Source organism: Anser cygnoides, chromosome 22, assembly GCF_040182565.1.
Source record: "Anser cygnoides isolate HZ-2024a breed goose chromosome 22, Taihu_goose_T2T_genome, whole genome shotgun sequence".
In the NCBI taxonomy this organism is placed as follows: Eukaryota; Metazoa; Chordata; class Aves; order Anseriformes; family Anatidae; genus Anser; species Anser cygnoides.
Genome location: NC_089894.1, coordinates 3453823 through 3480859, shown reverse-complemented (window position 1 = coordinate 3480859; position 27037 = coordinate 3453823). Strand labels below are relative to the sequence as shown.

The 27037-nt window shown below is 68.8% G+C and overlaps 3 protein-coding genes across 11 annotated transcripts; 2 read left to right on the top strand and 1 right to left on the bottom strand.

The window, feature by feature from the left end:
* Positions 1-1244: 1244 nt before the first annotated feature.
* On the bottom strand, positions 1245-11802 carry PLCD3 (phospholipase C delta 3). Of its 3 annotated transcripts, none has more exons than XM_048047798.2 (16): positions 11563-11802; positions 9253-9411; positions 8027-8255; positions 7806-7935; positions 7031-7256; positions 5953-6154; positions 5726-5870; positions 5493-5645; positions 5232-5417; positions 5086-5112; positions 4410-4569; positions 3820-3936; positions 3573-3721; positions 3080-3341; positions 2050-2199; positions 1245-1967 (listed from the first exon to the last, which is right to left on the bottom strand). In XM_048047798.2, the coding sequence occupies exons 1-16, from the start codon at positions 11663-11665 to the stop codon at positions 1879-1881; spliced, it is 2487 nt and encodes an 828-aa protein (XP_047903755.2). In that variant the 5' UTR covers positions 11666-11802; the 3' UTR covers positions 1245-1878. The 3 variants fall into 3 exon arrangements, with proteins under 3 accessions (XP_047903755.2, XP_047903754.2, XP_047903758.1); XM_048047797.2 differs by having other exon boundaries at positions 5232-5420; positions 11563-11801; XM_048047801.2 differs by having other exon boundaries at positions 3080-3215; positions 5232-5420; positions 11563-11799.
* Positions 11803-16177: 4375 nt separating this feature from the next.
* Positions 16178-23901, top strand: ACBD4 (acyl-CoA binding domain containing 4). 7 transcript variants are annotated; one of them, XM_048047854.2, is made up of 10 exons: positions 16245-16427; positions 16535-16655; positions 16745-16829; positions 16901-17117; positions 19274-19387; positions 20680-20786; positions 21364-21523; positions 22822-23000; positions 23239-23283; positions 23652-23901. In XM_048047854.2, exons 1-10 carry the CDS (start codon positions 16358-16360, stop codon positions 23760-23762), a joined length of 1209 nt encoding a protein of 402 aa, XP_047903811.2. In that variant the 5' UTR covers positions 16245-16357; the 3' UTR covers positions 23763-23901. The 7 variants fall into 7 exon arrangements, with proteins under 7 accessions (XP_047903812.2, XP_047903807.2, XP_047903810.2 ...); XM_048047856.2 differs by having other exon boundaries at positions 16268-16427; positions 16901-17021; XM_048047850.2 differs by lacking the exons at positions 22822-23000; positions 23239-23283; positions 23652-23901 and adding an exon at positions 21744-22378 and having other exon boundaries at positions 16179-16427.
* A 1479-nt stretch (positions 23902-25380) lies between these two features.
* Positions 25381-26787, top strand: HEXIM1 (HEXIM P-TEFb complex subunit 1). Its single transcript, XM_013198158.3, has one exon. The coding sequence runs from the start codon at positions 25518-25520 to the stop codon at positions 26412-26414; it is 897 nt and encodes a 298-aa protein (XP_013053612.3). The 5' UTR covers positions 25381-25517; the 3' UTR covers positions 26415-26787.
* The last annotated feature ends 250 nt before the right edge of the window (positions 26788-27037 follow it).

Sequence of the window (27037 nt, the reverse complement as noted above, 5' to 3'; positions counted from 1 at the left end):
AGGGCTATTTGTGCAAGCAATGCCTTGTCCCTTCTCCCCAGCCTCGGAGACTCAAAACCTCTCTGCTCAACGGGGCAAGCGCTGAACCGAGAAGCAGCAACTCCCAAAGACCTAGGGGGACCCGGATCCTTGCCACTGTCGGAGCATGTCCTGTGCACCCAGCTCTGCTTGAACTCCGGGGTGCTCCCCCTCTGCCGCCCCAGGTGGCACCAGGGCCGCACGGTGCCTGCTGCGTCTCCGCTGCCGCACCTCGAGGTGCCCCGCTTGGCTGCTGCGCTGTCCACGCTGGTTTTCTGAATCGCTGAAATGCAACGCGCACGCCACTGATTGCCCTGCGACGTGCCGTCAGCCTTCCCCGGGGGGTCAGCCTTCAACCACCCCAGTGCCTCTTCCACCAGGCTCATCATCGTGTGCTGCAGGAGCCTCAGAGGCGAAGGGAATGTTTTCTTCCACGGAAACCCTCTATCCCATTAAGACGTCTTTGAAAACCAACGCCTGAGAAGCTTGCTGCCAACCCCAGCCCTGCTGCGAAGCTCGGCGGTGCCTCTTCCAGGAAACGCCGCGGGCACTGGGACTCGGAGTGGGGAAGGAGCAGGGCAGGCTGCCTGTCCCCGTGCTGCTGGTGGCCGGCGGTGGCTGCGCTGTCACCACGGCACGATGGTGCAGCCCCGCGGTTTGTCTCTGCTCCCCGGTACCCTCAGCCCGCCTGTTGCCATCGCTCCGAGATGCTCTCGATCTCCACGCCAAAGGTTTCCAAAGCTGCACGCAAAGCCAGCGCCCATCTATGCACTCCCAGTGTCCTTGTCCCCCCGCGCGCTGTGGCTGTTGTGCCCCGTGGCACGTCCCTGCCCCGTGGGCGTCTGTTTGCCCACCCCAGCCTGGGCCGGTTTGGCTTCGGTGGCGGACCGGGAGCCACCACGTCCCCGCTGCCAGCGCTGCTGCAGCCCGGTGCCCAGGGTCCTGTGTCACCTATGCAAGCACCTCTGAGTCCCCTCCTGCTCCCCGCGGAGCTGGGGGCCACCCCGCAGTGGTGACGGGGACACCAACCATGAGGGCAGTGGAGCCAGGAGCCATGGGGCTTTTTGGGGCTGTGGGACCACGGGGCGTGCAAAACGTGGCTCCGACCAGCTCCCAGTGTTGGGGAGGACATCAGGAAATGGGGCTCCCACCATCTCCTCCTGCTCCCTGTGGCCACCAAAGCCACCCTTGCAGATGCCAGCAGGTGACAAGGACGTCGGGCAGGCTCTGTTACAATAAACCTTTATTCGACTCGCTTGACAGCCGGGTATAGATCTTTGACCATCGCCAGTACTCGAGCACAGGTCCGAACGCGGCTGGCCCTGCGTTCGGCGCTGAACCAAGCGGAGGTTCGATACCACGGCTGTGGTGGCAGTGGCAAGGTCCCCTTGGGGACCTTGTGGTGGCAGTCACCACCCCCGCAGCCCAAGGGGCCGGGATCAAGCATGGCTGGGGCTGGTGATGTTTGCGGGGGGGTTGCTGTCACTCATCGTGCCCCCAGAGCTGTGCTGGGCTGGTGGTGGCCTGGCCACCCTGTCCTGGCTGTCACAGCGTCCCTGTCCCCATGTGGTCACAGCCAGAGAGGGGAAGGGCGGGGTGTGCAGATGGGGTGGCACCGTGGGACACAGACAGGGTCCCCTAATCCCACAGGGACCCCAACCCGCCCTGCTGTCACCCTGGCCAGCTGGCACCCTGTCCCCCACACGAGCGAGCGGTGTCCCCAGCCCGTCCCTGCGCCCCGTGCAGGGAGTGGGGCATCCACGGCGCGGGCGAGTGCCCAGCCCCACGCAGGGGCGCGTCGATCCCATGTGCGGCACGGGCCAGGGACGCGGCGTCCCCCCCGCCGCAGCCACGGGGACCTCACAGGCGCTTACATTTAACGTGCACAAAGAGCGTGGCGGGGGACAGGGACGCCCCGTCCTTGGAGAGCAGGTGGATGTGGCGATACCCTGGGGACAGAGCCAGGCTGAGCGGGCGGCGCGGGGCCGTTCCCCCCCAAACCCCGGCAGCGGGGCGCGGGCGCCCACCCACCTTCCCGCATGCTGGCCAGGGGCAGGGTGAACTGCCCCACGAAGTCGTTGCAGGAGGTGCTGTCGTGGTCCTCCACCACGAAGCGCACCAGCGCCAGCTCGGGTGCCTGCAGCTGGAAGGTCAGCGTCTCCTCCCAGCGCGGGTTGAAGCCTGCGGCACCGTGTCAGGGTGGGCACGGCCACCGCGGCCACCGGCCACCCCGGGCATGGGACCGGCTCATCACGCCGCCGCCGTGCTCGCCCCAACTGGGTTTGGGTCCTTGGTGGCTCGGGTGTCACCCCAGGGTGGGGTGTGGGGGGAGTGGGGGAATGGGGGTGGCACTGGGGGTGGTATGCTGGGGCATACTGGAAGGAATGGGGTTCATACTGAGGTATACTGGAAGGAATGAGGTTCATACTGGGACCAGGCTGGGATGTACTGGTGGGAATGGGGGTCACAATGGGAGAAGGCTGGGGTATACTGGAGGGAATGAAGGTGACACTGGGACTGGGCTGGGGCATACTGGAAGGAATTAGGGGTCATACTGGGACCAGGCTGAGATGTACTGGGTGGAATGGGATCACAGTGGGAGCAGGCTGGGGTATACTGGAGGGAATGAAGGTGACACTGGGACCGGGCTGGGGTATACCAGGGGAATGGGAGTGACATTTGGGCCAGGCTGGGGTATACTGGGGGAATGATGGTGACACTGGGAGCAGGCTGAGGTATACTGGGGAAATGTCGGTGACAATGGGGACAGGCTGAGGTATACTGGCAGGAAGGGGGGCCATACTGGGAGCAGGCTGAGCTGTACTGGGTGGGATGGGGGTGACAAGGGAGACCAGCAAGGCAGTGCTGATGGAAATGGGAGTGGCACCGGGACCAGGCTGGGGTATACTGGAGAGGAGGAGGAAGCAGCACTGGGAGGACTGGGATGTCCTGGGCACCAGCCCAACCTGGGGCGCACAGAGGACCTCTGGGCCATGGGGTTCCCGGAGGACCCCCCCCCCACCCCCGGGGACTGGGTGCCCCGGGGCCCGGCGGCGCTCACCGTTGTTGCTCCTGTAGCCGGTTTGCTGCTTGCTGCAGTCGGCCGGCACGCCGTGGATCTCCACCCGCACGAAGGGGTCCACGATGGAGCTGCGCTTCTCCTGGTTCAGCTTGGGCAGCTGCTGGGCCGTGATGACCTGCGGGCCAGAGGGTGCGGGGGGCTGGCGGCACGGCGGGGACGGTGGCCTCGGGGGAAGGGACAAGGGCGGCGCATGGCTGGGAGCGGGGGACGGGGTCGGTGTCCCCGAGGAGACGGGCGGCACCTGGACGGGCATCGGGATGGGGTCACCCAGGAGCAGGGACGTGGGTGGTTCTCAGAGAGATGCAAGGACAGGACCAGTGTCCCCAGAAGAGAGGTGGGTGGCACCTGGCTGGGCCTGGGGTTGGTGTCACCCATAAGGGGTGCAGGTGGCACCTGGCTGGGCCTGGGGTTGGTGTTGGTGTCAGCGGGGACGCAGGTGGCACCCACGCTGGCAGGAGGGGGGGACCCTCACCCTGATGTGCAGCACGAGGCAGCGGGGGCCCTCGACGTGGGGGCTGCGCAGGAAGGGGGGCTTCAGCACGTAGCCACAGCAGCCATTGCCCAGGAAGCGCCCGGCGTTCAGGTCCATCTCGTAGCCCGGCGTCTGGAAGTTGAGGGCCACTGCGGGGACAGGGACAAGGATGGGGACAGGGGCATCAGGGTGGGTGCTGGGCCCGGGGGTGCCGGTTTGGGGGTGCCCAGGGGTTCTGGGGGCTCACCCAGCTGGCAGCCGGCGTTCCACATCTCCTGGGGGTTGTAGTTGGAGGAGTTCATCTTCAGCCCCAGCGGGTAGACGCGGCTGAGCTGCCGGGCGTTGTAGCGCACGAACGCCGGGCCTGGGGGGCACCAGATGAGCACGGCAGGGGCCGCAGCACCCATGGGTGCCACACGTCCTGCCCACACCCCTGTGCCAGGGGACGCTCGCAGACCCTGCCCAGCCAGCTGGCCGCGGACCTCAAATCTTGGCCTGGCCCCCAAAACCTGACCCCGACCTCAGACCTTGAACATGGATCCTGACCCTGGACCTTGGCCGTAGACCCCAGGCCCTGAGACTGAGCCCAAAGCCCAGACCTTGGCCCCAGAGCCCAGGCCCTGGCCCCAGATACTCCCCCAGATGCCACATCCCAAGCCCTGACCTTCAATCCCGAGCCCCCAGCCCCACCAGTCCTGAGCTGGCTGTGGCCGGCGTGTCCCCAGCCCAGGGAGCCACCTCAGTGACAGGGCCCACAGCATCCCCACCTGGTCCAGCCCTGCCCCGTGTCCTGGCGTGGCTCCATCCCCATCCCCGTCCCTGTCCCACTGCCCTCACCCGCCTCCTTGATGAGCCTCCGGGCCTTCCTCTCGCTGAAGGAGGACATCTCGCAGGGCCGGGGGTGTTGCAGGGCCTGGGGCAGGCCAGGGAAGGGCACGGCCTGGCAGTACACCACCACCGCCGACAGCTCTGGGGCCACCTGCGAAGCGTCCTTGGCCTGCAGGAGCCACCGCGGCATCAGGACCACCAGCAGCCACCTGAGGGTCCGCAGAGCCCCCGCACCGCTGGCGCTGTGGGGGCTACAAGGCTATGGAGGCTACCAAAGTGATGGAGAACCTGAGGCAATGGAGACCTCCAAGGTGATGGAGACCCCAAAGCGATGGACAAGCCAAGATGTCAGAGACCCCAAGGAGATGGAGACCCTGAGGTCATGGACAGCCCAAGGCAATGGGGAACTTGAGGTGATGCAGACCTCAAGGTGGTGGAGACCATGAGGTGATGGAAAACCAAGACGATGGAGAACCCTCCCCAAGGCAACGGAGACTGAGAGGTGATGGAGGCCCCAAAGTGATGGGCCATGGTGTTCCCAAGGCCATGGTGTTCCCAAGAACATCCCAGAGATGGCACACCAGACCCCACAGGGCAAGAGAGGCACCACCAGGGGTTCCCCAAGCTGGGCAGTGAGAGCCGCTCGCCCCCCATGACCCCCACCCATCTCCACCACCCGACCCACCTGCAGCGGTTGGATCTCCTGCAGCGCCTGGAAGAGGAGAGAGCGAGGCTGTGCTGGGGGACGCCGCAGTGCTCGCCTGCCCCGCTCTGCGGCACCGCCGGGACACCGCGGTCCCCTGGCACCGCAGCCCCAGGAGAGCACCTTACCCGCTGGCTGCTTCTCTCCCGCAGCCTCTCCTCCCCCTCTTCTTCCTCCACTTCCTCCTCCTCCTCCTCTTCTTTCTTCTCCTCCTCTTCCTCCTCTTCCTCAGGGTTGGGGATGGCGGTGACACCCCGGGGCTCACCCCACGGCTCCGGCAGCTTCTTGCCCTTCACCAGGACCTTCCCCTTCAGCTGCTGCAGGACGAAGGGCCGAGCTCAGGGCGGGCTGGGGACACGGGGACGCCGCGGCAGGCGGGGTGGCCTCACCTCCGGGGACGGGAGGTTGTCAGGGTCCTGCCCGTCCAGCGGCTGCGTCAGCAGCATGTCCCCGAGGATGGCCTTCATGTGCCGGGCCATGGTGGCCTGCTGCTCCAGCCCGCAGTGGTTCTCCAGCGAGAGGATGACGGGGTAGGGCGATTGCTGGGGACGGGGACGGGGACAAGCAGCGCTGAGCACCCGGCACCCAGCACCCGCCCCGGGGCTGCCAGCGCCGGCCTCACCTTGAAGGCGTAGTCGCGGATGCTCTCGATGACATCGCGGAAGAGGATTTTGGAGGTGAGCGTGTGGCCGTGGTAGATGACGGGCTCCCCGTCGGCACCTTCCCAGCAGTCCAGCTCCACGCAGCGGCAGCCCGTCATCAGCGCCCTGCCACCGCGCCGCCGCCGGGTGAGTCCCCGCACCACCCGGAGCAACCCCGCCGTGCCCACGGGCACCTCGCAGCACCCACCTGACGTAGGCTTCGGTGCTGCTGGTGCCGCCGATCTGGTTGTGGGTCAGGTAGGTGTTGTGGGAGGAGGAGATGAAGTAGTGGCACAGGGGCTGGCTCATGTCCTGGTGCACCTTGGTGTGCTCCTGGTTGAGGATGTCGCCGGCGGCCGAGAGCAGGTACATCATGAAGCCGTCCAGCATCATCAGGTCCTGCTGCCTGGCTGAGGGACACAGCGGAGGGGTGTCGCAGAGGGCTGGCATGCAGCCGGCAGGGTGGCACCCCATCGATTGTCCCCACACGGGTGTCCCCTGTCTCCTGGCAGTGCCATGTTCACCCCAGGCCTGGCGCTGTGGCACCCAGGGAACACACAAGTCCCCTTGGGTGGGCCATGTCTACCCCGATGTCCTCCGTCCACCTCTGCCTCAACCACCCTGGACCTGGCATGGTGGCACCCACAAGATGTGGAGGTTCCCTGTCCCCACCCCAATGTCCCCCATCTTGATAGCACCCCCAGGCCTCGTATTGCAGTACCCAGAGGACACAAATGTCCCCTGGGTGTCCCATCGCTGCCCGATAGCCCCTGGCAGTGCCACATCCACCCTGGGGCTGGCATCACAGCTCCCATGGGACATGGAGGTCACATCTCCACCTGGATGTCCCCTGTCCTGATAGCACCATGGTCACCTGGCATCATAAACCCAGGGGACATGGAGGTCCCCCTGATGTCCCACCTCCACTCAGATGTCTCACATCCTGCTGGTGACATGGAGACAATTGTCCCTGCCCTGCTGTCCCCCGTCCCCGGGCTGTGCCACGTTCTCCGTGCGGCACTCTTACGGCACCCTAAGGACATGGAGGTCCCTTTGGTGTCCACCTCCACCCTTATGTCCCCTGTGTTGGCGCACTGCCACCCAGTGCCACCACCAGGGAAGGACCAGAGGGACACAGCCACTCACCCCAGCCCTGGAGAGCCCCATGCCTACCTGGGGGACACCACCATGTCCCCATGGCGCCCATTAGCTGCCACCCCCTTTGCTCCACACCCAAGCCACCAGCCGAGCTTGCCATCCTCATCGTGGGACATCCCCGTCCCTACCCTTCTCGTTGAGCTCGTGGGCGTGGATGATGGCGCGGGCCTGGCGCAGGGTGGCCTCCTCGCCCTGGTCACGCAGGAACTCGCGCAGCTCCTCGGCCGACAGCACGCAGTCCTCGCCCGAGTAGTGCCCGAAGAGCTCCTCCAGCTCCGGCCGCCGCAGCAGCCGCCGGCAGAACTCCTCCAGCTCCCGGCCCTCCAGCCGCTCGTCGCCCGAGCGGTCGCACTCCTGAGGGGACCGCAGCCCGGCCTCGGGGACCGTCCCCTTGGCCTTGGGGACCGCCCCCTCGGCCAGACCCACCCAGGCTGGGAGTCTGTGTGATGAGTTTGGGGGGGCTCGGCTACCTGCTGGGGGGCTTGGGGCTGCATTGTGCATGGGAGGTGTCCCCTCTGTGTCCCCCCCAGCCCTCTGTCACCTGGAGTACGCGGGTCACAGCCCCGCTGTGTCCCCCCAGTCCCTCTGCCCCCCAAGCTCAGGATGGAGCCGAGCAGAGCGCCGTGCCTCAGTTTCCCTAGGGGTAAAGGGCCCTGGGGAGGTGCTGCTGTCCCCAGAGAGCCACCTGGGGAGGTGTCACACCCTGGGGATCAATGGAGCCATGTGGGGACAGAGTGGGGACAGCTCCCGTCACAAGAGGACCCGGACATTGGCAGCTCTCAGGGTGCCATGAGTTTGACAGTCCTCTGCGTTTGGCAGGGGAGGGCAGGGACGGAGCCAGCGTGCCCTCAGCCAGGTGACAGCAGAGCGGGGACGGCGGGTGACAGGGCGCAGGGCAGGTACCTTGAAGAGCTTGTAGGCGTAGATGTCGTTCATGTCGATGTTGATCATCCGCAGCATGCTCTTCACCTCCTGGAAGCACATCTTGTTGTCCTTGTTCTTGTCGGCTCGCTGCAGGATGCCGTGGATCCAGCTGCGCCGTGCTAAGGAAAGCGCCCCGGCCCCCGCCCCAGGCTGTCCCCAAGCTGTCCCCCCGCCGCGCCCCGCTGTCCCACAAAGGATACTGGTCGAGCTTCTCCCGCTGGTTCATGGCCTGCAGCCGCGCCATCAGCTTGGTGAGCCCCTGCACCCAGTGCTGGGCGTCCTCCTCGCCCCGCGCCGCCAGGTCGAGGTTCTTGCGCTTGCCCTTGAAGACGATGGTGAAGCAGTGCCGCTCGGGGAAGGAGCCGCCGTACTTGCGCAGCCCCTCCGACTGGTGGCCCTGGCGCACGCCCTCGATGTGCATCACGGAGACTGCGGGGACACGTGCGGTGACGGTCCCCACCCCGTGCGGGAGGCGGCCACCGGCCCCCAGCCGAACCGATGGCTCAGCACGGCCGTGGGATCGCCCCCACCCACCGTGCCCCAGCACCCCGCTGGCGGCCACCCCCGGTGTCCCCATGGCGGCGCTGGGTGTCCCCTCCGCTCCCCAGGGTGCTGTGGGCAGGGACCGGGCGCTCTCGGCGCGGGTGATGCTGCGGCCGCGCTAAAGCCACTAATCCCAGGCGAGACAGAGCCCAGCGGGTCCAGGCCACTGTCCCCTGCGGGGATGGGGGCGGTGACGCCAGCGGGGGGATGGCGCCGTCTCGCAGCGGTGCCAGCACTGGGCAGATGTCCCAGTGAGCGTGGAGAGAGCTGGGTGACGCCGGGGAGTGGGGACAGAGTCTGGCCGGGATGGAGCCGGGTCCCTGCGCCAGTCCCAAGGGGGAGAGCAAAGGGAGTGGGCTCGGGGGGCTCAGCTGGGGGGCACTGGGAGGCACTGGGGGCACTGGGAAGCACTGGGGGCAGTGGAAGGCAACGGGTACAGTGGAAGAAACCGGGTGCACTGGGGTGTGATGGGATGCACTGAGAGGCAATGGGATACGCCGGGTGCACTGGGACACACTGGGGTGCACTGGGATGCACTGGGATGTAATGGGATGCCCTGGGAGGCAATGGGTACACTGCGAGGCAATGGGACACACTGGGTGCACTGGGACACACTGGAATGCACTGAGTGTACTGGAAGGCACTGGGTGGAATGGGATGTACTGGGAGGCACTGGGAGGCACTGGTCCATGGCTGGGGGGCAGAGCAAGCTCACGGAGGGGGGGGCCGTGGCTGAGTTGGGGTCCAGGTGCCGGCTCCCACCCGCACCCCACGTGGGCTGGGGCTCTGCCCCCCTCCCCGCCGCTCCCCGCAATTCGAGGCCGGCAGGACCCAGCCCGGGGTCCCCAGCCCCTGGGGACGGTCCCCCAGCGCCAGCACCTACAGATCTGCTTGGAGGGGGCGCGCCTGAAGCGCCGCTCGAACCAGACGGTCATGCCGTCCTCCTGCAGGCGGTACAGCCGCTCCTTCGCCCGCCGCGACTTGATCTTGCGCAGCAGCGAGCCCCGCAGCATCAGCTGGATGTCCTCATCCTCCGTCAGCCCTGCGAGGGGACCAGCCCGTGGGTGCGCCGCGGTGGGGGCTCCAGGGGCACCGGGTGGGAATGGGGGGGGCTCTGTGCGCATCTCCGTGTGGTATGCGCACGCTGCAGGGCACACGAGGGGATGGGATGGGATGGGATGGGATGGGATGGGATGGGATGGGATGGGATGGGATGGGACGGGACGGGACGGGACGGGACGGGACGGGATGGGATGGGATGGGGGGGATGGGACATGGGATGGGACATGACAGAATGACAGGACAGGACAAGATGACATGGGATGGGGTGAGATGGAATGGGACAGGATGGGACAGGATAAAGATGATGTAATGGGATGGGACAGGAAAGACAGGACAGGATGCGACTGAGGGGATAGAACAGATGACGGGATGGCATGGCATGGCATGGCATGGCGTGGGACATGACACAAGATGGACAGGACAGGACAACGGTTTGGGATGGTTTGGGATGGAATGGGACATACATGACAGGGTGTGACAATACAGATAGGACATGACAGGACAAGATGGGACAGGTCAGATGGGATAGAAAAGGGTGGATGGAACATGTGTGACAGGAGGGGATGGAGTAGTATAGGGCAGGATGGATGGGATGGGATGGGATGGGACGGGATGGGATGGGATGGGATGGGATGGGATGGGATGGGATGGGATGGGATGGGATGGGATGGGACGGGACGGGATGGGACGGGATGGGATGGGACGGGACTGGACAAGCCACTGCCATCAGCCCGTCTTGGGCACCACATGGCCGGGCAGGACGGGGCAGGGCACAGCAGCGGTCACGGAGCCCAGCCCTCAGGCCAGGGCTGCTGGATCCCAGCAAAGCCGCCCAAATCCGGTGTGGGATTGCTGGCAGCAGTGCCAGGCACGGGGCTGTCACCTGTCCCCTGCAGCCCCAACCGTGCCCCCGGGGCTGACGGGGACCACGCGGTGGTGACGGTCCCAGCCCGGATGGGGCTGGTGACCAGGCTGGGCACAATGACGGGGTGGCCTCGGGGGACCTGCACACCCACGGTCTCGCTGCCAGGACTTTTCCGTCCATTCTCCATGAAAGTTATTTCCTCCTTTTTTTTTTTTTTTCAGTTGTTTTGGTTTTTTTTTTTTGCAACCATTCTTGGAGAACGGCCCCAGTGACTGTGCCCCCGCTCCCTTCAGGAACGCTCTGCCTGGGGTGGGAAACGGCAGTTTCGGGTCCCCGAGCGGGCCACAGCCTCAGGGACACGGCCACCATCTCTGCCACCAGCTCCTGTGACACCTCCCTGGGGGAACCATCCCTGTCCCCATCGGGCCATGAAGCCCCCACATGAGCCACGGCGCTGGGGGCCAGGAGCCGGCCAAGCCACGGGAGGACGTGTGGATGCATGGACATACAGACAGGTGTCGGGCTGCAGGGACATACAGACAGGTGGGCGTAGGGCTGCAGGATGTAGGGCTGCAGGACGTAGGGCTGCAGGGACGCGCGGACACACGGATGCAGCCACGCGATGACACACGGGTGCATGGACGGGCGGGTGCATGGACGGGCGGGTGCACTGATGCAGGGACACCCAGACAACCGGGCACCGCGACACACGGACGCACGGACACGCGCCTGAAGCCACTGGAGCCAAGCTCCTGCCCCGACACCCGCAACATGACCCAAACCAGGACCACCCCCCCCGCCATGTGGGGCCATACACAGCCCCCCTCCGCCACCCAGCCACCTCGAGCCCCTTGTCCCCCTGCGCCCCGTGGGACAGGCATTGGTCACCCAGAGGGGGTGGCACGGGGGTGACAAGGGCTCAGTCCCCTTCTGCTTGCAGTGAGGACCCCCCCCCGGCAATAGGGAACCCCCCCAGCCACGGGGACACCCCTGGCAATGGGGAGCCTCCGACCACGGGGACCCCCTAATCACGGTGACCCCCCCACCACGGTGACCCCCTGACCACGGGGACCCCCCCACCACGGGGACCCCCCCACCACGGGGACCCCCCCACCACGGGGACCCCCCCACCACGGGGACCTCGCCCACCCTTGGGGACAATTCCCGGCATGGGGACACCGCCCAACCGGGGACCCTCGCTGCCGCGGGGAGGGGGGCAACGGGACGGTCCGGGACCCTCCCCCGGTGCCCCCCCCCGGTCCTCACCCATCTTCCTGAAGGCTCTGCCGGCTCGCCGGGGGCCACCGGCCCCGTCCGGGGGGGCCCGGGGCTGCTCGGCGCCGGGACGCGCCCTCCGCCCGCAGATCATGGCGAGGGCCCGGTGCTGCCGGTGTCCGCCGGGCCCCCGGGGCTCCCCCCTCGGCCCCCCCCCGGCTGGGCGGAGGCGGCGGCCGGGGCCGGGCAGGGCGGGGCGGCCCCGCCGGGACCGGGGCCCGGAGCGGGGAAGGGCCGGGAGGCGTAACCCGGCCGGGACGGGGCGGGGGGGGCAACGGGGGGGGTACCGGGGGGGTCGGTACCGGGGGGGTTCGGCACCGGGGGCTTGGGTACCGGGGGGTTCGGTACCGAGGGGGATTGCGCCGGGGGGTGGGGGAAACAGGGGGTTCAGTACCGGGGGGGGGCGGTACCGAGGGGTTCGGTACCGGGGGGTTCGGTACCGGAGGGATTTCACTGGGGGGGGGTCGGTACCGAGGGGTTCGGTAACGGGGGGCACCTGGGGGCTCGGTACCGAAGGGGTTCGGCACCAGGGGGATTGCACCGGGGGGGGGGGGGCAACAGGGGGTTCGGCACCGGGGGAGCACCGGGGGCTTCGATATCGGGGGGTTCGGCACTGGAGGGGGTCGGTACCGGAGGGAATGCACCGGGGGGGTCGTTGCTGGGGGGTCGGCACCGGTGGGGGGTCGGTACCGGGAGGTTCGTTACTGGAGGGGGGCGGCACCGGAGGAGGGCGGTACCGGAGGGATTGCACCAGGGGGAGGTTTCGGTACCCGGGGAGTTTGGTACACGGGGGGTTGGTACCGGGGGGGGGTGGTCGGTACCGGGGGGATTGCACAGGGGGGTTCTGCATCGGGGGGTGGGGTCGGTACCAGGGGGATGCTGCATCGGGGGGGTCTGCACCAAGGTGGTTCGGTACCGGGGGGGCAGCACCGGAGGGGGGCGGTACCGAAGGGATTGTACCGGGGGGGGGGGGGGGGGTACCGGCAGGGGGGTTGGTACTGAGGGGGTTTGGTACCAGAGGGGGTCGGTACCAGGGGGATTGCACCTGGGGGGGGTTCAGTACCGGGGGGGGAGCAGTACCGGCGGGGTTGAACCCAGGGGCCTGCACCCGGGGGGGGCCCCCATCTCCGTCACAGGACCCCGCTCTACCCGGGGACACGGCTGCCGGTGCCGGTGCTGGAGCTGGTGCCAAGCATCAGGTGGGACACGTGGGCCCCCCCTCTGCCACCGCACCCTGGGACAGCGTCTTGTCACAGCGCCGGTGGCACCCAGTGCGCTCGGACTGGGTGACGCTGTTCTGGCCTACCGGGGTGGTGGCAGCCTGGTGGCACACGGGGACACGGCCGCGCCGGTGGTGCAGGACGTGGTGGCCTTGCCTGGGGTCCGGATCCCGGCACCAAAGCTTTTGGCACCAAGGCCTGCAGCACAGGAGCCGTGTCACCATGTCCCCTCGCCTCCACGTGACACTGCGGAGGACGCCTGTGCACGGCACGCGTGTGCACACCTACACGTGTGCAGGCGGCTGTGTGCACGTGTGTGCAGCCCTGCGCACACGTGTGCTGCTGTGGACGTGTGTGCATGCCTGTGTGTGCATACACGTGCGTGTGTGCAGATATGTGCAATGGGGTGGGATTTACCCCAATTCACTCCATTTATACCCATTTCCACCTCTCCCCCGGCTGTGGCGGGCTCTCTCCTTGCTCAGGTCAGGTCGGAGGGGACAGACGGACGGGTGGGCGCGGAGGGAGAGCACCCGGCCCCATCCCAGGCTCCCCGTCCCCGTCCCCTCCACCGGGCCGGGCGTTGATTTCAAGCCCTGTGCCGGTGACAAGGGCTGCCTCCACCTGGCTGGTAGCACTTCTTGCCGAAACTGCCAGCACCGGGGGACAAGAGGCTGCCCCAGGCTGGGACGTGGGGACTGGGAACCACAGCACAAAGCGAGGAAATGGGAGCCACAGCGCGCGGGGGGACATCCCTGGTCAGGGAGGGGGTGACCGTGGCCACATGTGGGACTGGGGGGCACCCTGAGATGACATCTGGGCACCCTGGGGTGACATCTGGGCACTATGGACAATCTCTGAGCCCTCTGGGGGGACGTCTGTAAATCCAGGGCAACATCTGGGCATCTCTGGAGCAACCTCTGGTTGTCCTGGGGCAACATCTGGGCACCCTGGGTGACCTCTGGGCATCCTGGGGCAGCATCTGTACACCCAGGGCAACACCGGGGCACCATAGAACGACATCGGGGCATCCCTGGGGCCACCTCTGGTTATCCTGGAGAAACACCTCTACTTCAAGGGAGACCCTCGGGCCCCTGGGGCAACACCCGGGTGTCCTGGATGGTCTGTGAGCGTCCTGGAGCAATGTCTGAGGATCCAGGGCAACACCTGGGCAGCTCGGGGTGGTGTCTGGGCACCACGGTGCGACACCTCGGTGAGCCGGGGGCACGTGTGGGCAGCTGGGGGGAACCTCTGGGCAGCCCCTCGGATGTGTTTTTGGGGTGCTGAGGCCTTTGGGGACGTGGGGACTTGGGGAATTTTAACGAGGGGCAGCAGAGCCCAGGGCAGTGCCCCCTTCTGCTTGGGCCGAGGCTTTTACCCGTTCAGGAGCTGCAGAAGGCATTTGGTGTATTTATGCAAAAATGAAGGCATTTGGTGTTATTTATGCAAAAATGAAGGCATTTGGTGTATTGATGCAAAACGCCTCTTTCTCTGCTGGAAAACTTCGGAAAGCAGCTGCATCCACGCCGAAATGCACTTGCAACCGGATAGCCGGGCTCTGCCCTGGCCCCGCTCCAAGCCCTCGGCCCCCGAGGGGAGTTGCACGGGCAGGAATTCAGCTGCCGACACCAAGCGATTTTTGGAGGATCCCGGGGGAGAAGCGAACCGTGAAACGGTGCCGTGAGTGCGGCGGCAGCCACCAGCCCCCGGGGGTAGGACACGTCCCCCCCCCCCCCGTCCTGCACCAGCCCTGGGCTGCGCCGGGGAATCAAAACACGTTGCATAACCACAACCCAGCAAAAAAAAAAAAAAAAACATCGCCACCACCAATATTATTAATAGCAGGATTACGAGTGGGGAAAGAATGGCTTATTGCATAAAATAAACACGGCCGAGCCCGGGGCGGGGGGGAGCACGGCTTGGAAATCCCTCACGGCCTGCAGCGGGAGCAGATCCCACCCCGGGCCCTGAGGGAGCGGATCCCACCCCGGGCCCTGAGGGAGCGGATCCCACCCCGGGCCCTGAGGGAGCAGATCCCACCCCAGGCCCTCGCAGCGTTGCCATTTTCTGCCGTGACGTGGAGGGAGCCGATGGGCAGCGGCTCGCGGTCCCGGCCCCGTCCAGCACAGCACGCGTCCCGTGAATCAGGGCCCAGGCCACGGCGGGCTGGAGCCGGGGCGTTCGCCGCGGCCGGGGCTGGTTTTGCAGTGAGTCAGAGCCCGGGCCGCAGTCCTGGGGGGGCAGGAATCCTCTGTGGGAGCTCAGAAGCCGCGGGAGGATGGAAAATCCTCCTCGCTGCCTTGTTTTGCTGGGCCTTGAACTTTTGCACCGAGCGCGGGCGATGTCGCCAAGCGGCGCGGCCCTGCGGCCCCGCGGGGTGGAGACGCGGCGGTTCCAGGGCTTTTCTCTGCACCTGAGCCTCCCGAGTCCGGGATGCGGAGCTCAGGTGAGGGCAAAGCCCCCAAATGTGGGAAAACCAAGCTGCGGTCCTGCGGGGGGCTGCCGAGAGACGGGGCCTGGCTCCCTCCCCGCACCCAGCCCTGGCTGAGGGCCGGGACAAGGCAGCCCCCAGGTGACTGCAGGTCTGCCCATGGTGGTCCCCGAGCTGGCTGTGGCCCCCCGGGCACTCCTGTCACCGTAACGCCCATGTCCCCAGGGCGCCGTGTGCCTCCCTGCCACCCACGTCCCCCTGCCACCCACGTCCCCCCGCAGCACACCCACGCCCTGCAGCCTCACCGGGGGGACCGGGGAAGCACCGCGACGCCCAGTTGCGCCCCCTCCTCACCACAGCAATTAACCCGATCATATTTTTACATTAACCCCAATGATGTTTTTATAATTAACCAAGATAATAATCAAAAATAACCCATCGCCCCGCTAGGCCCAGCTGCCCCGTGCCCCGTGGTGAGTCCCCTGCCCCACGCAGTGACACCCGCCCCGCGGTGAGCCCCCCCCCACGACACACACCCTTCCCAGTGCCCCCAATACGTCTCCCAGTGCTCCCAGTATCCCACGGGCCCGTCCCAGTGTCCCCACAACCAGCTCTGGTGCCCTGCTTCACCGCCCTGCTGCAGTGCCCCCGTGCCCTGTCCCTGTCCCTGTCCCTGTCCCTGTCCCCCCCACCCCGTCCCCGTCCCCGTGTCCCCTCCCCCCCCCACGCACTGTCCCTTTAAATCCCCCCCGCTATCCCCGGGCGCTGTTCCTTTAAATCCCCCCCCCGCACGGCACCGGGGCCCCGCCCCCTGCCCGCCGCCTTGCAGCCCCGCCCCCGACCAGCAGGGGGCGTTGCTTCCCCGACCGAGCCGCTCTCCCATTGGCTGCCGCGCGCCCCTCATCCAGCAGGGAGCGCTCGCGCCGCGCTCCCATTGGCTCCGCCGCGCCGCTCACCGAGCGGGCCGGGAGGGGAGGGGGCAGCGCGGCCCGTTTCGGAAGCGGCTCGCTGATTGGACGCGGCGCCGAGGCGCTGATGAAAGCCGCGCGCTGATTGGCCCCGCGCTCTCCCCTCACGGAGGGGCGCTCGGCGGGGCCGGGACCTGGATCGGGACCGGGGCGGAGGCGGCGGGGCCATGGCGGAGCCGGGCTGCGGGGCCCAGTTCCGGGCCGCCGTGCGCGTCATCCAGGGGCTGCCCCGCAGCGGTGAGTGCGGCCGGGCTGCCGGTCCCCGGGGCGGGGCGGGGAGCTCGGCCGTTACCGGGCCCGGCGGCGGCGGCCGCGGCCCCGCTGAGGCGTTTGCGGTGCCGCAGGCTCGTACCGGCCGTCCTACGAGGAGATGCTGCGCTTCTACAGCTACTACAAGCAGGCGACGGCGGGGCGCTGCCAGGGCCCCCGACCCGGCTTCTGGGACCCCATCGGCCGGTACAAGTGGTAAGGGGGTGGGGTGTGGGGGGGTCGGGGTCGCTCCGGGGCCGGTGCAGGCCCGGTCCGGCCCCGCCTGACGGCGCCGTGCCCCGCAGGGACGCGTGGCACAGCCTGGGACGGATGTCCAAGGAGGAGGCCATGGCCGCGTACGTGGCCGAGATGAAGAAGGTGGCCCAGAAGGTAGCGGGGAGCGGGACGGGGCCGGCCCGGTGCCCCCCGCCGGGCCCTGCCGCAGCTGTGGCCGTCCCCAGGTCATCGACACGGTGCCCATGGACGAGGCGACGCGGGAGATGTTCAAGTACTTCGAGCCGCTCTACGAGGTGATCCGCGACATGCCGCGGCCCCCCGAGGACTTCTTCAAAGGGGAAGGGGGTGAGTGGGAGCCCCGCTGCCCCCCCGCTGCCCCGCACGCCCCTCGCTCCCGTGCTGTGCTCCTCACGCCTGCTCCCCCCTGCTGCTGCTGTCCCGGTATGGCCCTTGCCTCGAGGCTCTGCTCCCCAAGAGGGGGAAGGGGGGACACACCACGTCCCGCCTGGCTCCCCAGCTCATGAGCAGGTGCTGCTGAGGTGCTTGTCTGAGCATCGCTCTCCAGCAGGTGTCTCCTCAGCCTGGGCTCTCTCTGCCCTAAATGTCTGGGGAGAAAACTTGAGCTTTGGCTTCTGAACACCCCAAGGCCGTATGCAGCCAAAGGTAGAGCCAGGGGCTCGGTGCAGGTCCAGCATCCTGGCCGCGGGGCTTTTCTTTCTCCTGGTCAGCCTGGGCACGGGCACGCCTCCAGGCAGGGCGGGCTGCCAAGCAGAGCCAGGGTCATCTGGTAGAAACAGGTGCCTGTTTTTGCAGCAGAGCGGAGGTGGAGAAACAGGGGTTGAGAAAGGGGATTAGTGGGATCTGGAGATGCTGGGACAGCCTTGCACTATAAAAAGTCCCCTTCCAGCCCTTTCCACATGTGGCTGGTGGCTGCTGTCTCACGCTGAGGGGTCGCTGGGGACCCTTCTCACCCCAGGAGCAGGGCGGTTCCTGCGAGAAGTGGTTGAGCGAGTGAGGGGCTGGGCTGTTTGGGAGCCATCCGTGCTGTTTCAGAGGGGTGGCTGCCGCAGAAAGGCTGTGCACCCGGACGTGTGCCTGTGCCTAACTTCCAGCAGATTAGCTCAGCAGCAGGTGAGCCATGGGGTGTATTCGCAGCAGGTATAAACTGTCAGTGCTTCCCTAAGGTCAGAAGAGCTCTGGCAAACAGCCTTGCTCTCTGCCTGTCCCCAGGCATCTGTCCCCACTCTGACAGCCACTGTCACCCCCTGTGTCCGCAGAGCTGCCGAGACACGTCGCCTGGGGGGCACGCTCCTGTATGGCTTGGCCTTACAGTGGCTGCTCTGTCCCGTGGTGCCCAGACGCTTTTGTTCTCTGTGTTTATGCGGAATCTAGTTCCTTTAAAATGCAAATAGACTTTGTTTTTCTCTGGTACGTAGAAGCTGGGGCTAACCTCCCAGTCCTTACCCACTCGAGTGTCCCCCTGCATAGTGACGCGTAGAAATGACAGCCTCGTTTGTACCTAAACCCGGCGCTGTCTGCAGAGCAAATGAACCCCAGGCGCCCGAAACGTGGTTTAAAGGCCTGAACTTCTTGAGCTGTTGAGTCATTTGTGCTAAAGGCTCCTAAACCTGCCTTGAGATGTTGCGCTGCTGCAACTTCTGCTGGTGATAGTGCAGGCGAGGAAGGTGGGTGGGCGCTGGGAGCGGTGCCCGAGGTGCGGTCAGAACGTGGCAGACGCCGGCCCGCAGAGAGCTGCGTGGCTTCCCTCGCCTTGCAGGACAGAGGTGGTGCGCGCGGTGGCCGAGCCACACTCGTTCTCGTTTATTTACAGCCGGCGCACCATAAAGCACGACTTGGAGCCCAGTTGTGAGCGGCGCAGGGTCGCAGCCGCTCTCGAGCCGACAAAGCTTTCCCAAGCAGCTTTGCACACGTAGGCCGAGACTGAAGCAACCCCGGACCCACAGTTAAGCACCTCCGTCCTGCCGCCCAGGCGCTGCTGCTCCTCCGGCCCCGCGGGCGCACGGGGGCTGGTGGCGGAGCCCGGCTCCTCGCGGCGGAGGTGACCGCACGCTGCCCGCTGGGGCAGGCGCAGGAGTTGCTCTGAGCAGAGACCTGGGGACGGTGGCGGTCTCGGAGCAGCCTTCCCGCACGCTCCTGCGCCCTGGGAGCCTGTCGTGATGGCGGGCTGGGGACGGCAGCCCCGCGGAGGTGCGTGGGCAAGGCGCCTGCAGGGCAGCGTTGCCACATCCCTGCCTGGCCAGGAGCGGAGAGCAAAGTCCTGGCTGCCAAAGGGTTGGCTTCACCCCGCGGGCCCCACCGGGCACCCAGGGAGACGGGGGGAGCTGGTACATAAAAACAGACACGTTCTGGCTGCTGCCTGCCCCCGGGCGAAGCCTCTCCTCCTCTGCTGTTAGCCATCGAGCTCGCCGCTGCGCACGTCCTCCCCGCACCGGGCTCCCAAATCCGCACGTCCCCCGGCTCTGCCCAGCGGGGAAACAGCTGCGAGGAGCCCAGCGCGGAGCCGAGCAGGGCGGGCTGCACCACGGGGACGCCCGCAGCGCCTTCATTCTGCTCTCCCTCTCTCTGTCTCCGTGCAGACGGGCAGGAGCAGGCGGCCGACCCCAGCCAGGACGAGCGAGCGAGCAGCCCGGCCCAGGAGCGGCGGGAGGAGGCGCTGCCCGGGGAGCAGCAGGACGGGCAGCGAGCGCCAGGTTGGTCTCCCCGGCGTGGCCAGCACCCGGCAGAGACCCCGCGGAGGAGGCGCCGGCGACAGGGCCGGGCCGGGCTTCGGTCTCTCCGCAGAGCTGTCGGCTTCAGGCACGTGTGGTCCGACCCTGCCCGTGTTTCGGGCGCCGCCCCGGTCACGCAGAGCCGGAGCTTCCCGTGGGGGCAGCTCTCGGTGCTGTTGTGGACCCCGGGGGTAACCCTGAGCGCGTTGGGTGCCTCCGCGTCGCTCGTGTCTGTGCAAAGGGGCCCGATTCTGCTCAGCTGCAGCTGGGGGCTGAGGGCCGGGAGCGAGACGTGCTCCCGCGGACGGGGCAAATGCCCTGGGAGGTCCGTGCTCTGGGAGGGGAAGTTCTCCCTCGGCTCGAGCCAAGTTTGCCCAGCCGGCAGGGCCGGGAGCCGCTCTCTGGGGCTGGCAGTGCCCTGCTGGTGGTGGATTTGCACGGCCCCAGCACACCCACCCGCTGCCGGCGCTGTGCTGGGGAGAGCAAACTCCCTGTGCTCTCCCCCCCCCGCCCCGTGGCGGCACGCGCAGCTCTCCCCGCCCGGCGGGGCCCCTGCTTCGGCCTCGTGCTGTAGGGAGGAGTCCTGCCCGGCCCTCCCTCGAGGAGCGAATATGGTCACGGAGCGAGCGCCTGCGGCCGAGCGTGGGCTGGGGCTGTGAGCGCAGCCGGGCGCTGTCACCCGGGCGCTGGTGGCACCCGCGGGACGTCCGGGGTGCGCTGTGGTGACCCTCAGCGGCGCTGGACTCTGGGGGGGGTGGGAGGGACTTAATTCCCTGGGCCCTTGGGTGCTGCAGCGCTCCGTGCCAGGGTTTGTGCTGTCGGGACGCGGCAGCCCTCTTCCCGGGGGGAGCCGGACGTGCGCAGAAACCTGCCCCGAAAAGCCCCGCACTGGGGCTTGCGAGCGAGGCTCCGCAACGCGTTGGGCAGGGAGGGGACGGGGAATTCAGCCCCCAGAGTCCCGGCCGCGGTGCTGAGCCAGCAGCAGCCCGTTCCTTCGCCCCCTGTGCCTCGGTTTCCTCCCCAGGAGCGTGAGCGACGCTTTGCCGCCTCGTGCGGGTGGCGTTAACGCTGCTTTGAGCCTCCCACTGAAGAGCTCCGGCCTCCTCCTGCCACCCTGCTTTGTGCACGCAGCCACCGCCTCTGCACCCACCTGCAGCCCTGCTGCCCTGTGCCCGCCCGCGCGGGGCTTCCGCCGCCCCACGAACGCAGCGGCTCCCGAAACGCCTTTGTCACGCCGGCACCGCCTGCGGCTGAGCCCTGTGCTTCCCTTCCAGGAGGAGGGCTGGCTCCTGCTGCCGGCACGCGCGAGGGTAGCCAGGTGGCCAGTGACTCCGAGGGGGAAGTGTTCTGCGACACCCTGGAGCAGATGGAGCCCGAGCAGGTAACGTCTCCCCGGGGCAGGACGGCCTCGAGGAGGGCTGGGGTCCCGCCACGCCGCGGCAGGAACGTCCCCTGCTGTCAGCCCTGCTCTGAACAGGCGGCTCTCCGCCTCTGCGTCTTGCTGTCACCTCTGCACTGCTTTCCTGGCAGCCCTGCGACACCCCCAACACCTGCAGGGGTCCCCGCGAAGCAGCCCTGCTGTGTCCCGGTGCCGCTGGAGCCCGGTCCCCGTCACCGAGGGCAGGCTGAGGGGCCCTCGGGGTGCCCCAGCAGCACCCGCAGCCTCCCTCGCTGCTGCAGCGTGGCCCCGGCGGGGCGCCGGCGGCCGAGCAGGGCTGGCCCCGAGCCGTGCAGGCGCCCGCTGGCACCGCCGCTCGCTCGTTGCTCCCTGCTCGTCCCTGCGCTAGCAGGCAGTGCCGTGCCGCCCGCAGCGAGCGGCGCTTCCAGTGCCGCAGCGAGCGCCCGTGGGCAGGAGGCATGAGGCCGCCCGCGTCCTCCGGGACCTCCGCCCCGGCCTCCCGCAGCCCCCGGGGAGGGAGGGGGGGGTCTCAGGGCCGTTCTTCTCTACCCCTGCACAGGCTGGGCAGCCGCTGGCCAAGCGGGGGCTCTCCCCGAACAGCGCCCAGGCCGGGCCTGAGCCCCGAGCGCCCCGTGCCGCTGGGCGGGGAGAGCGGGGCGAAGGCAGAAGACGAGCGGGGAGGAGCGGCACTGGCCTCGCAGCCCCGGGCGCTGACAGAGGTGGGTGCAGCGCTGGGCTCCTGGCGCCTTCCCGCTGCTCCCTCCCCGCCGGGGAGCCCTGGGGTGCCCGTGCAGGGGCTGAGCAGAGAGGCGAGGGCTGTGACCACCAGCGGCTTGGCGCGGTAGCCACAAGTCCCGTGCGTCCCCTCTCTTCACCCCTCAGTGCCCAGGCAGCTCCGTGTTTCACCCCTCCGGGACAGGTCCCCTTTGTCGTCCCCAGGCTGTGCCAGCTGTGCCTGCTGCCCTGCACCGCTGGGCCCGTGGCTCCTCTGCGGCAGCCCGGCTTGGAGCGCGGTTCCCCGGCAGCGTGAGCCCCGCACGGCTCCGCCGGCAGCGTCTCGGTGCCCTCGGCCGTGGCTGGAAGCTTGCGGCAGGGCTTGGGCGGGCAAAGCTGGTCTTGGCGCCCCTGGAGGCGCTGCTCCGGGGTACAGGACCACTGCCTGCTCCAGCCCTCCCTGTGGTGCCAGTCGCACGCCAGCAGCCCCCGGTGCTGCCGGCGTCTGCGCTGCTGCGGGGACGGAGCCAGGAGCACTGCTCCTGCCCCGTGCTCTCCCCGTCCTGCCAGACACGGCTGGGGGCTCCGTGCTCGGGGCTGGCTCTGCCACCCTCGCCAGCGGGGCTCCCTCTGCGGAGGGGCAGGAGCACGGCCCGCCACCGCGCTTATCTCCCCGTGAACGTTTCCGCCAACCCTCCCGGGCTGCTTGACCTTGGGAGTTAACTTGTAACGAGGCCGATAAAGCCAGGCTGGGCTGTCCCCGGGGCACTGGAGCGAGCGGGCAGCACGGCGCGGGGGCCAAGGAGCAGCCCGTGCCGCGGCAGGCACCTGCCTGTCCCCCACTCGCAGCGAGGATCATTTGGGCGTCACACGGGCCGTGGCGAGGCAGGTTTTGGGGCTCCACTGAGCCTCCGCTGAGCCCTGGGGCCCGACCAAGTGGCAGCCAAGCAGGCCAGGCACCCTCCTGGCCTTCGCGGCCGCGCTGGGTGAACCGAGGCACCCAGCGTGTGCCCGTGCAGGTGCCGTGTCGGTGGGGCAGAGGTCGCCCACCACGGCCACTGCTACGCTTGTGGACACGGTGCCAGTCCCTGTCCCCAGAGCCGCTGGGGGAGAGGGACGTGGGCTGCTGGGCCGGGCTGGGAGCTCCCAGCTCTGCGTGTGCCGAGCTTGGGCAGAGCCGTGCGGGCAGCCCGGGGCAGGGCGCGGGCACCCGCTGAGAGCCGTCAGCAGCAGCGCACGGCCTCAGCTCCTCGGGGAGCTCGGCCTGCCCGGCCTGAGCAGCACCCGTCTTCACACCCTGCAGATCCGCAGCTCGCCGGGGCAGCGCAGGATGCCGAGAGCGCCCCTGAGTTTGCCCGCGGGAGCCAGGGGCTGCTGGCGGAGGTGGACGCCCACGTGGCCGGCACCGTGCGGGCCCTGCAGGACGACATGCAGCGCGTGCTGCAGCGCCTGAGCGAGCTGGAGACGCTCGCCTCCGCGCAGGTACGTGTGCCCGGCCACGCAGAGGGCCGCGGGTGCTGGCTGGTGGGGCTGTGGTGCCCCCCCAGGTGTCGCCGGTCCCTGTGCCTTTTGCCCCCATCCCCATTGCCCCTGGGATCCCGGCCCCGCTGCCCTGCAGAGCCCTGCCTGGGCCCGGTTCTGCCCAGCCCCTCTCTCTCGGGATGCAGTGGACGGGGATGCCCAGCGCCGGCCGCCCCCCGACACCTCTCCTGTCTCGCAGGGCGACGCCTCTGGGACCGAACCCGGCCGGCTGCTCGCACCGCAGGTGAGTCGGAGGCAGGCACGGTGCTGCACGGGGCTGGCCCCTACGTGGCCCTGCCCCGCTGGGTCTGGCTCCCCAGCCCCTACCCTGACACCGCTGGGGGCGGCGGGGGGGACAGACGGGGGGACGGTCCCTCAGCTGGAAAGCAGGAGCAGCCCTGGGGACGTGTCCCCAGCGTCCGGGCGGCAGGGACGATGCGGCGGCAGCACGAGGAGACCTCGGTGGGATGACGGCCGCGAAAAGGACGGCCGGGCCGTGACGGTGCCCCTGCCGCCCTTTCAGATAAGGGCCGGGGGGGGGGGTTTCGGTGTCACCGGTGCCACCGTGACCTTGTGCCCCCACCCACCCGGCTTCCGTCTGTCCCTCGCCAGGCAGCGTCCCCGTGGCCGCTGGCGGTGTCCCCGCGCACCCTGCTCTTCCTCCTCGCCTGGCCCTTCGTCACCCAGTGGCTGCTGCGCCGCTGGCAGGGCACCAAGAGGTGACCGCCGCGGGACGGCCCCGCTCCGCCTGCCCCGCCGCCGCCACCGTCCTCGTTCCGCTTCTCACGAGCCGGGACCGCCGCACCGGGACCGCCGCACCGGGGAGGGACGGGGCTCCCGGCCCGGGGCTCCCTCCTCCACCGCCGCCTTCCTGCCACCGGCGGCCCCGGCCCCGAGGGGGCCGAGCTGCGAGCCCGGGGCCGCCCGGAGCCCCCCCCGCGGCCGGCCCCGGGGAGAGGGGGGGGCGGCAGGGCCGCCGCGCACCGCCGCCACCAGCCGCTGGGGCCCGGCCAGCACCGCACGGGGGCAACCGAGCGCTCCCCGCACCCAGAGCAGCGCCGCCGCCATCACGCACCGGGGGATCGGGGCCTGCGCACCGCGAGCGTGGCAACGGGGCCGGAGCCCCCCCCCCCCCCTCCGAGGGGGCCCGCGGGGAGCACCGGGGGGGCTCGGGGCCCGCGGCCCGCCCGGCCCCCCTCATTAAAGCGTTGCCTTCTCAGCCCCGCGCCCGCTCCGTGCTGCTGCGGGGAACCCGGGGGGAGGGGGGCGGCGGGGCCCGCACCTGCGGGCCGGGGGGGGTCACCCCGCTCCCAGCGCCCCCGGCACAGGCCCGGCCCGGTGCGGGCCCTGCCTCCCCCCGGCCCCGTCCCTCCGTCCCTCGGGGGCCGCTCCCCCCCGGCCCCGCCAGCCCCGGGCGCGGTGTCCCGGTGTCCCCTCGGTGGCAGGGCCATGGCGGGGGGGGGTCCCCGGGGGCTGCCCCCCCCCCCCGTGCCCACGGGGCGCCCCCCACTCCTGCCCCCCCGCCCCTCCCTCGCTCGGCCCCGCCCCCTCCGCCCCGCCCCTCTGGTGAGGGCCGCGGCGCCTTTAAGCCGGGCCTCGTCACCGCTCGGTTTGTTTACATCTCCCTCCGCGCGGCCGGGCCGCATCACCCAGCGCGGCCCCGGGATTCCTCCGCCCGCACCCCCCCCATCTCCTCCCCTCCCCCCCCCCCACCGGCCTCCCGGGCCCCGCCGCCGACCCCCGGCAGCCCCGGGGGGGCCGGGGCCGGGCCGCGGGGCGGGGCGGGGCCGCAGCACCGCCCGGGTCTCCCTCCGCGCCGCGGGGACTCTTTTCGGGCCGTGCCACCGGCCGGGCGCGGGGGGGGCAGGGCCGCTGCCCTCAGCGCCGCCCTGAAGGTCGCCCCCCCCCGCGCGTGGTACGGCCCGGCCCCGCCCCCGCCCCTCCGATTGGTTGAGCGGCGCGCGAGTGGCGTTCCGCCCCGCCAATCAGCGCCCGCTTGCCCCTGCGAGCAGGGGGAGGGGCGCGGCGCGCGGTCCCGCCCCCCGCGCTCGCCGATTGGCCGCGGGGCGGGGCCTGCGGCTCGCGGGGAGCCGCGGTGGCGGCGGCGGGCGCGCGGCGGGGGCGGGGCGCGGCGCGCGGCAGGGGCGGGGCGAGCAGCGCGCCTGCGCGGGGCGGGGCGGGGCGCTCGCGGCTATATAAGGCAGGGAAACGGGCGGGGAGCGGCAGTCGGGAGCTGGCGGCGGTGGCGGCGGGCGGCGGTGTGGGGAGGGGCGGGGCGCGAAGGGGGGAGGAGGCGGCGGCGGCGGCGGCGCGTGCCATGCGCGCGGGGGGGCGGGCCCAGCGGCGTTAACCCCTCGGCGACCGGCGGCGACCGGAGGCGGCGACCCCCGGGCTTCGGCCCCGTGCCATGGCCCCGGCGGCCTGAGGGGGACCCCATGCGGCGCGGGTAGCGGCCGGCCGGGAGCGCAGCCCGGAGCCATGGCAGACGCGACGCCCGCCGAGCCGCAGCCCCCGGCCGCCGCGGAGCCGGAGCCCGAGCGGGGCGAGCCGCCGGCGGCGGACGGTGAGGCCGGGCGGCTGCCGGCCCCCGGGGCGGCGGCGACGGCGGCGGAGGAAAAGGAGGCGGCGGCGGAGGGCGCGGGCGGCGCCGAGGGTCGGCCGGCGGAGGGCGGCGCGGCGCGGCCCGGCCTGGGGCCGCGGTACCGGGCGGCCGTGGGGCGCGCCGAGGAGTGGCCGGCCAAGAAGAAGCACCGGCGGCGGCCGTCGAAGAAGAAGCGGCGCTGGAAGCCCTACTCGAAGCTGAGCTGGGAGGAGAAGCAGCAGTTCGACGAGCGGCAGAGCCTCCGCGCCTCGCGGCTCCGCGCCGAGATGTTCGCCAAGGGGCAGCCGGTGGCCCCCTACAACACGACGCAGTTCCTGATGGAGGACCACGACCAGGAGGAGCCCGACCTCAAGACCGGGCTGTACCCGCGGCGGGCGGCCGCCAAGTCGGACGACACGAGCGAGGAGGACTTCCTGGAGGAGGCGGCCGAGGAGGACGGCGGCAGCGACGGCATGGGGGGCGACGGCAGCGAGTTTCTGCAGAGGGACTTCTCGGAGACCTACGAGCGGTACCATGTGGAGAGCCTGCAGAACATGAGCAAGCAGGAGCTGGTCAAGGAGTACCTGGAGCTGGAGAAGTGCCTCTCCCGCATGGAGGACGAGAACAACCGGCTGAGGATGGAGAGCAAAAAGTACGGGGGGGAGGCGGCGGAGGCGGCCCGGGTGCGGCAGCTGGAGCTGGAGGTGGACAGGTTGCGAGCCGAGAACCTGCAGCTGCTGAAGGAGAAGGACCTGCACAGACAGGAGAAAGCCCCCAGCAAGCTGGGGGAGTGACACTGGGGGGGGGGGGACGGGGGGGGCTTTTTACAGTGGTGGGATGTAACATTATATACATGTGTACAGAGACGCCGGCGGACCCTTTTTACGACGTGTAATCGGAATAAACCACAGCCTTGTATCGGTTTGACGCTCTCGCTGTAGTGTAGTGTGTGTGCTGCTCGGCCTGTGTGCAGCTGAGGCTTCCCCCTTTTTTAGGTGGCTGTGACGGGGCTAGGGGAGGGGTTGATGTATAAGTGAACTCGATTTATGATGCTTTTTTTTTTGTGTGTGTGTGTGTTTAAACCAAAAATGATCCCCAAGAAACCTGTAAATTGGCCAAAACTGACTATAAAAATTATAGAGGTCTAATAAATTTAATTACTTGTAACTGTAACAGTTTCGGTGTGATTTCTAGAAAATATTCAAAATGTCATTCTCCCACGCGGGAATACATTTTGAATCATTTTCATGATATTACAACTGGTCTATGAAGTTTTTCGATTAAAATTAGCCGGAATTTCTCACTTAGCTATTTTGCATAGTAGGTTCTGCCCCCCCACCCCTTCTTCCCCTTATTTTTTCACTTCTAATCCCATGAAACGAGTTTATGCTCTGGCACTCTTAAAATACCTGGAAGA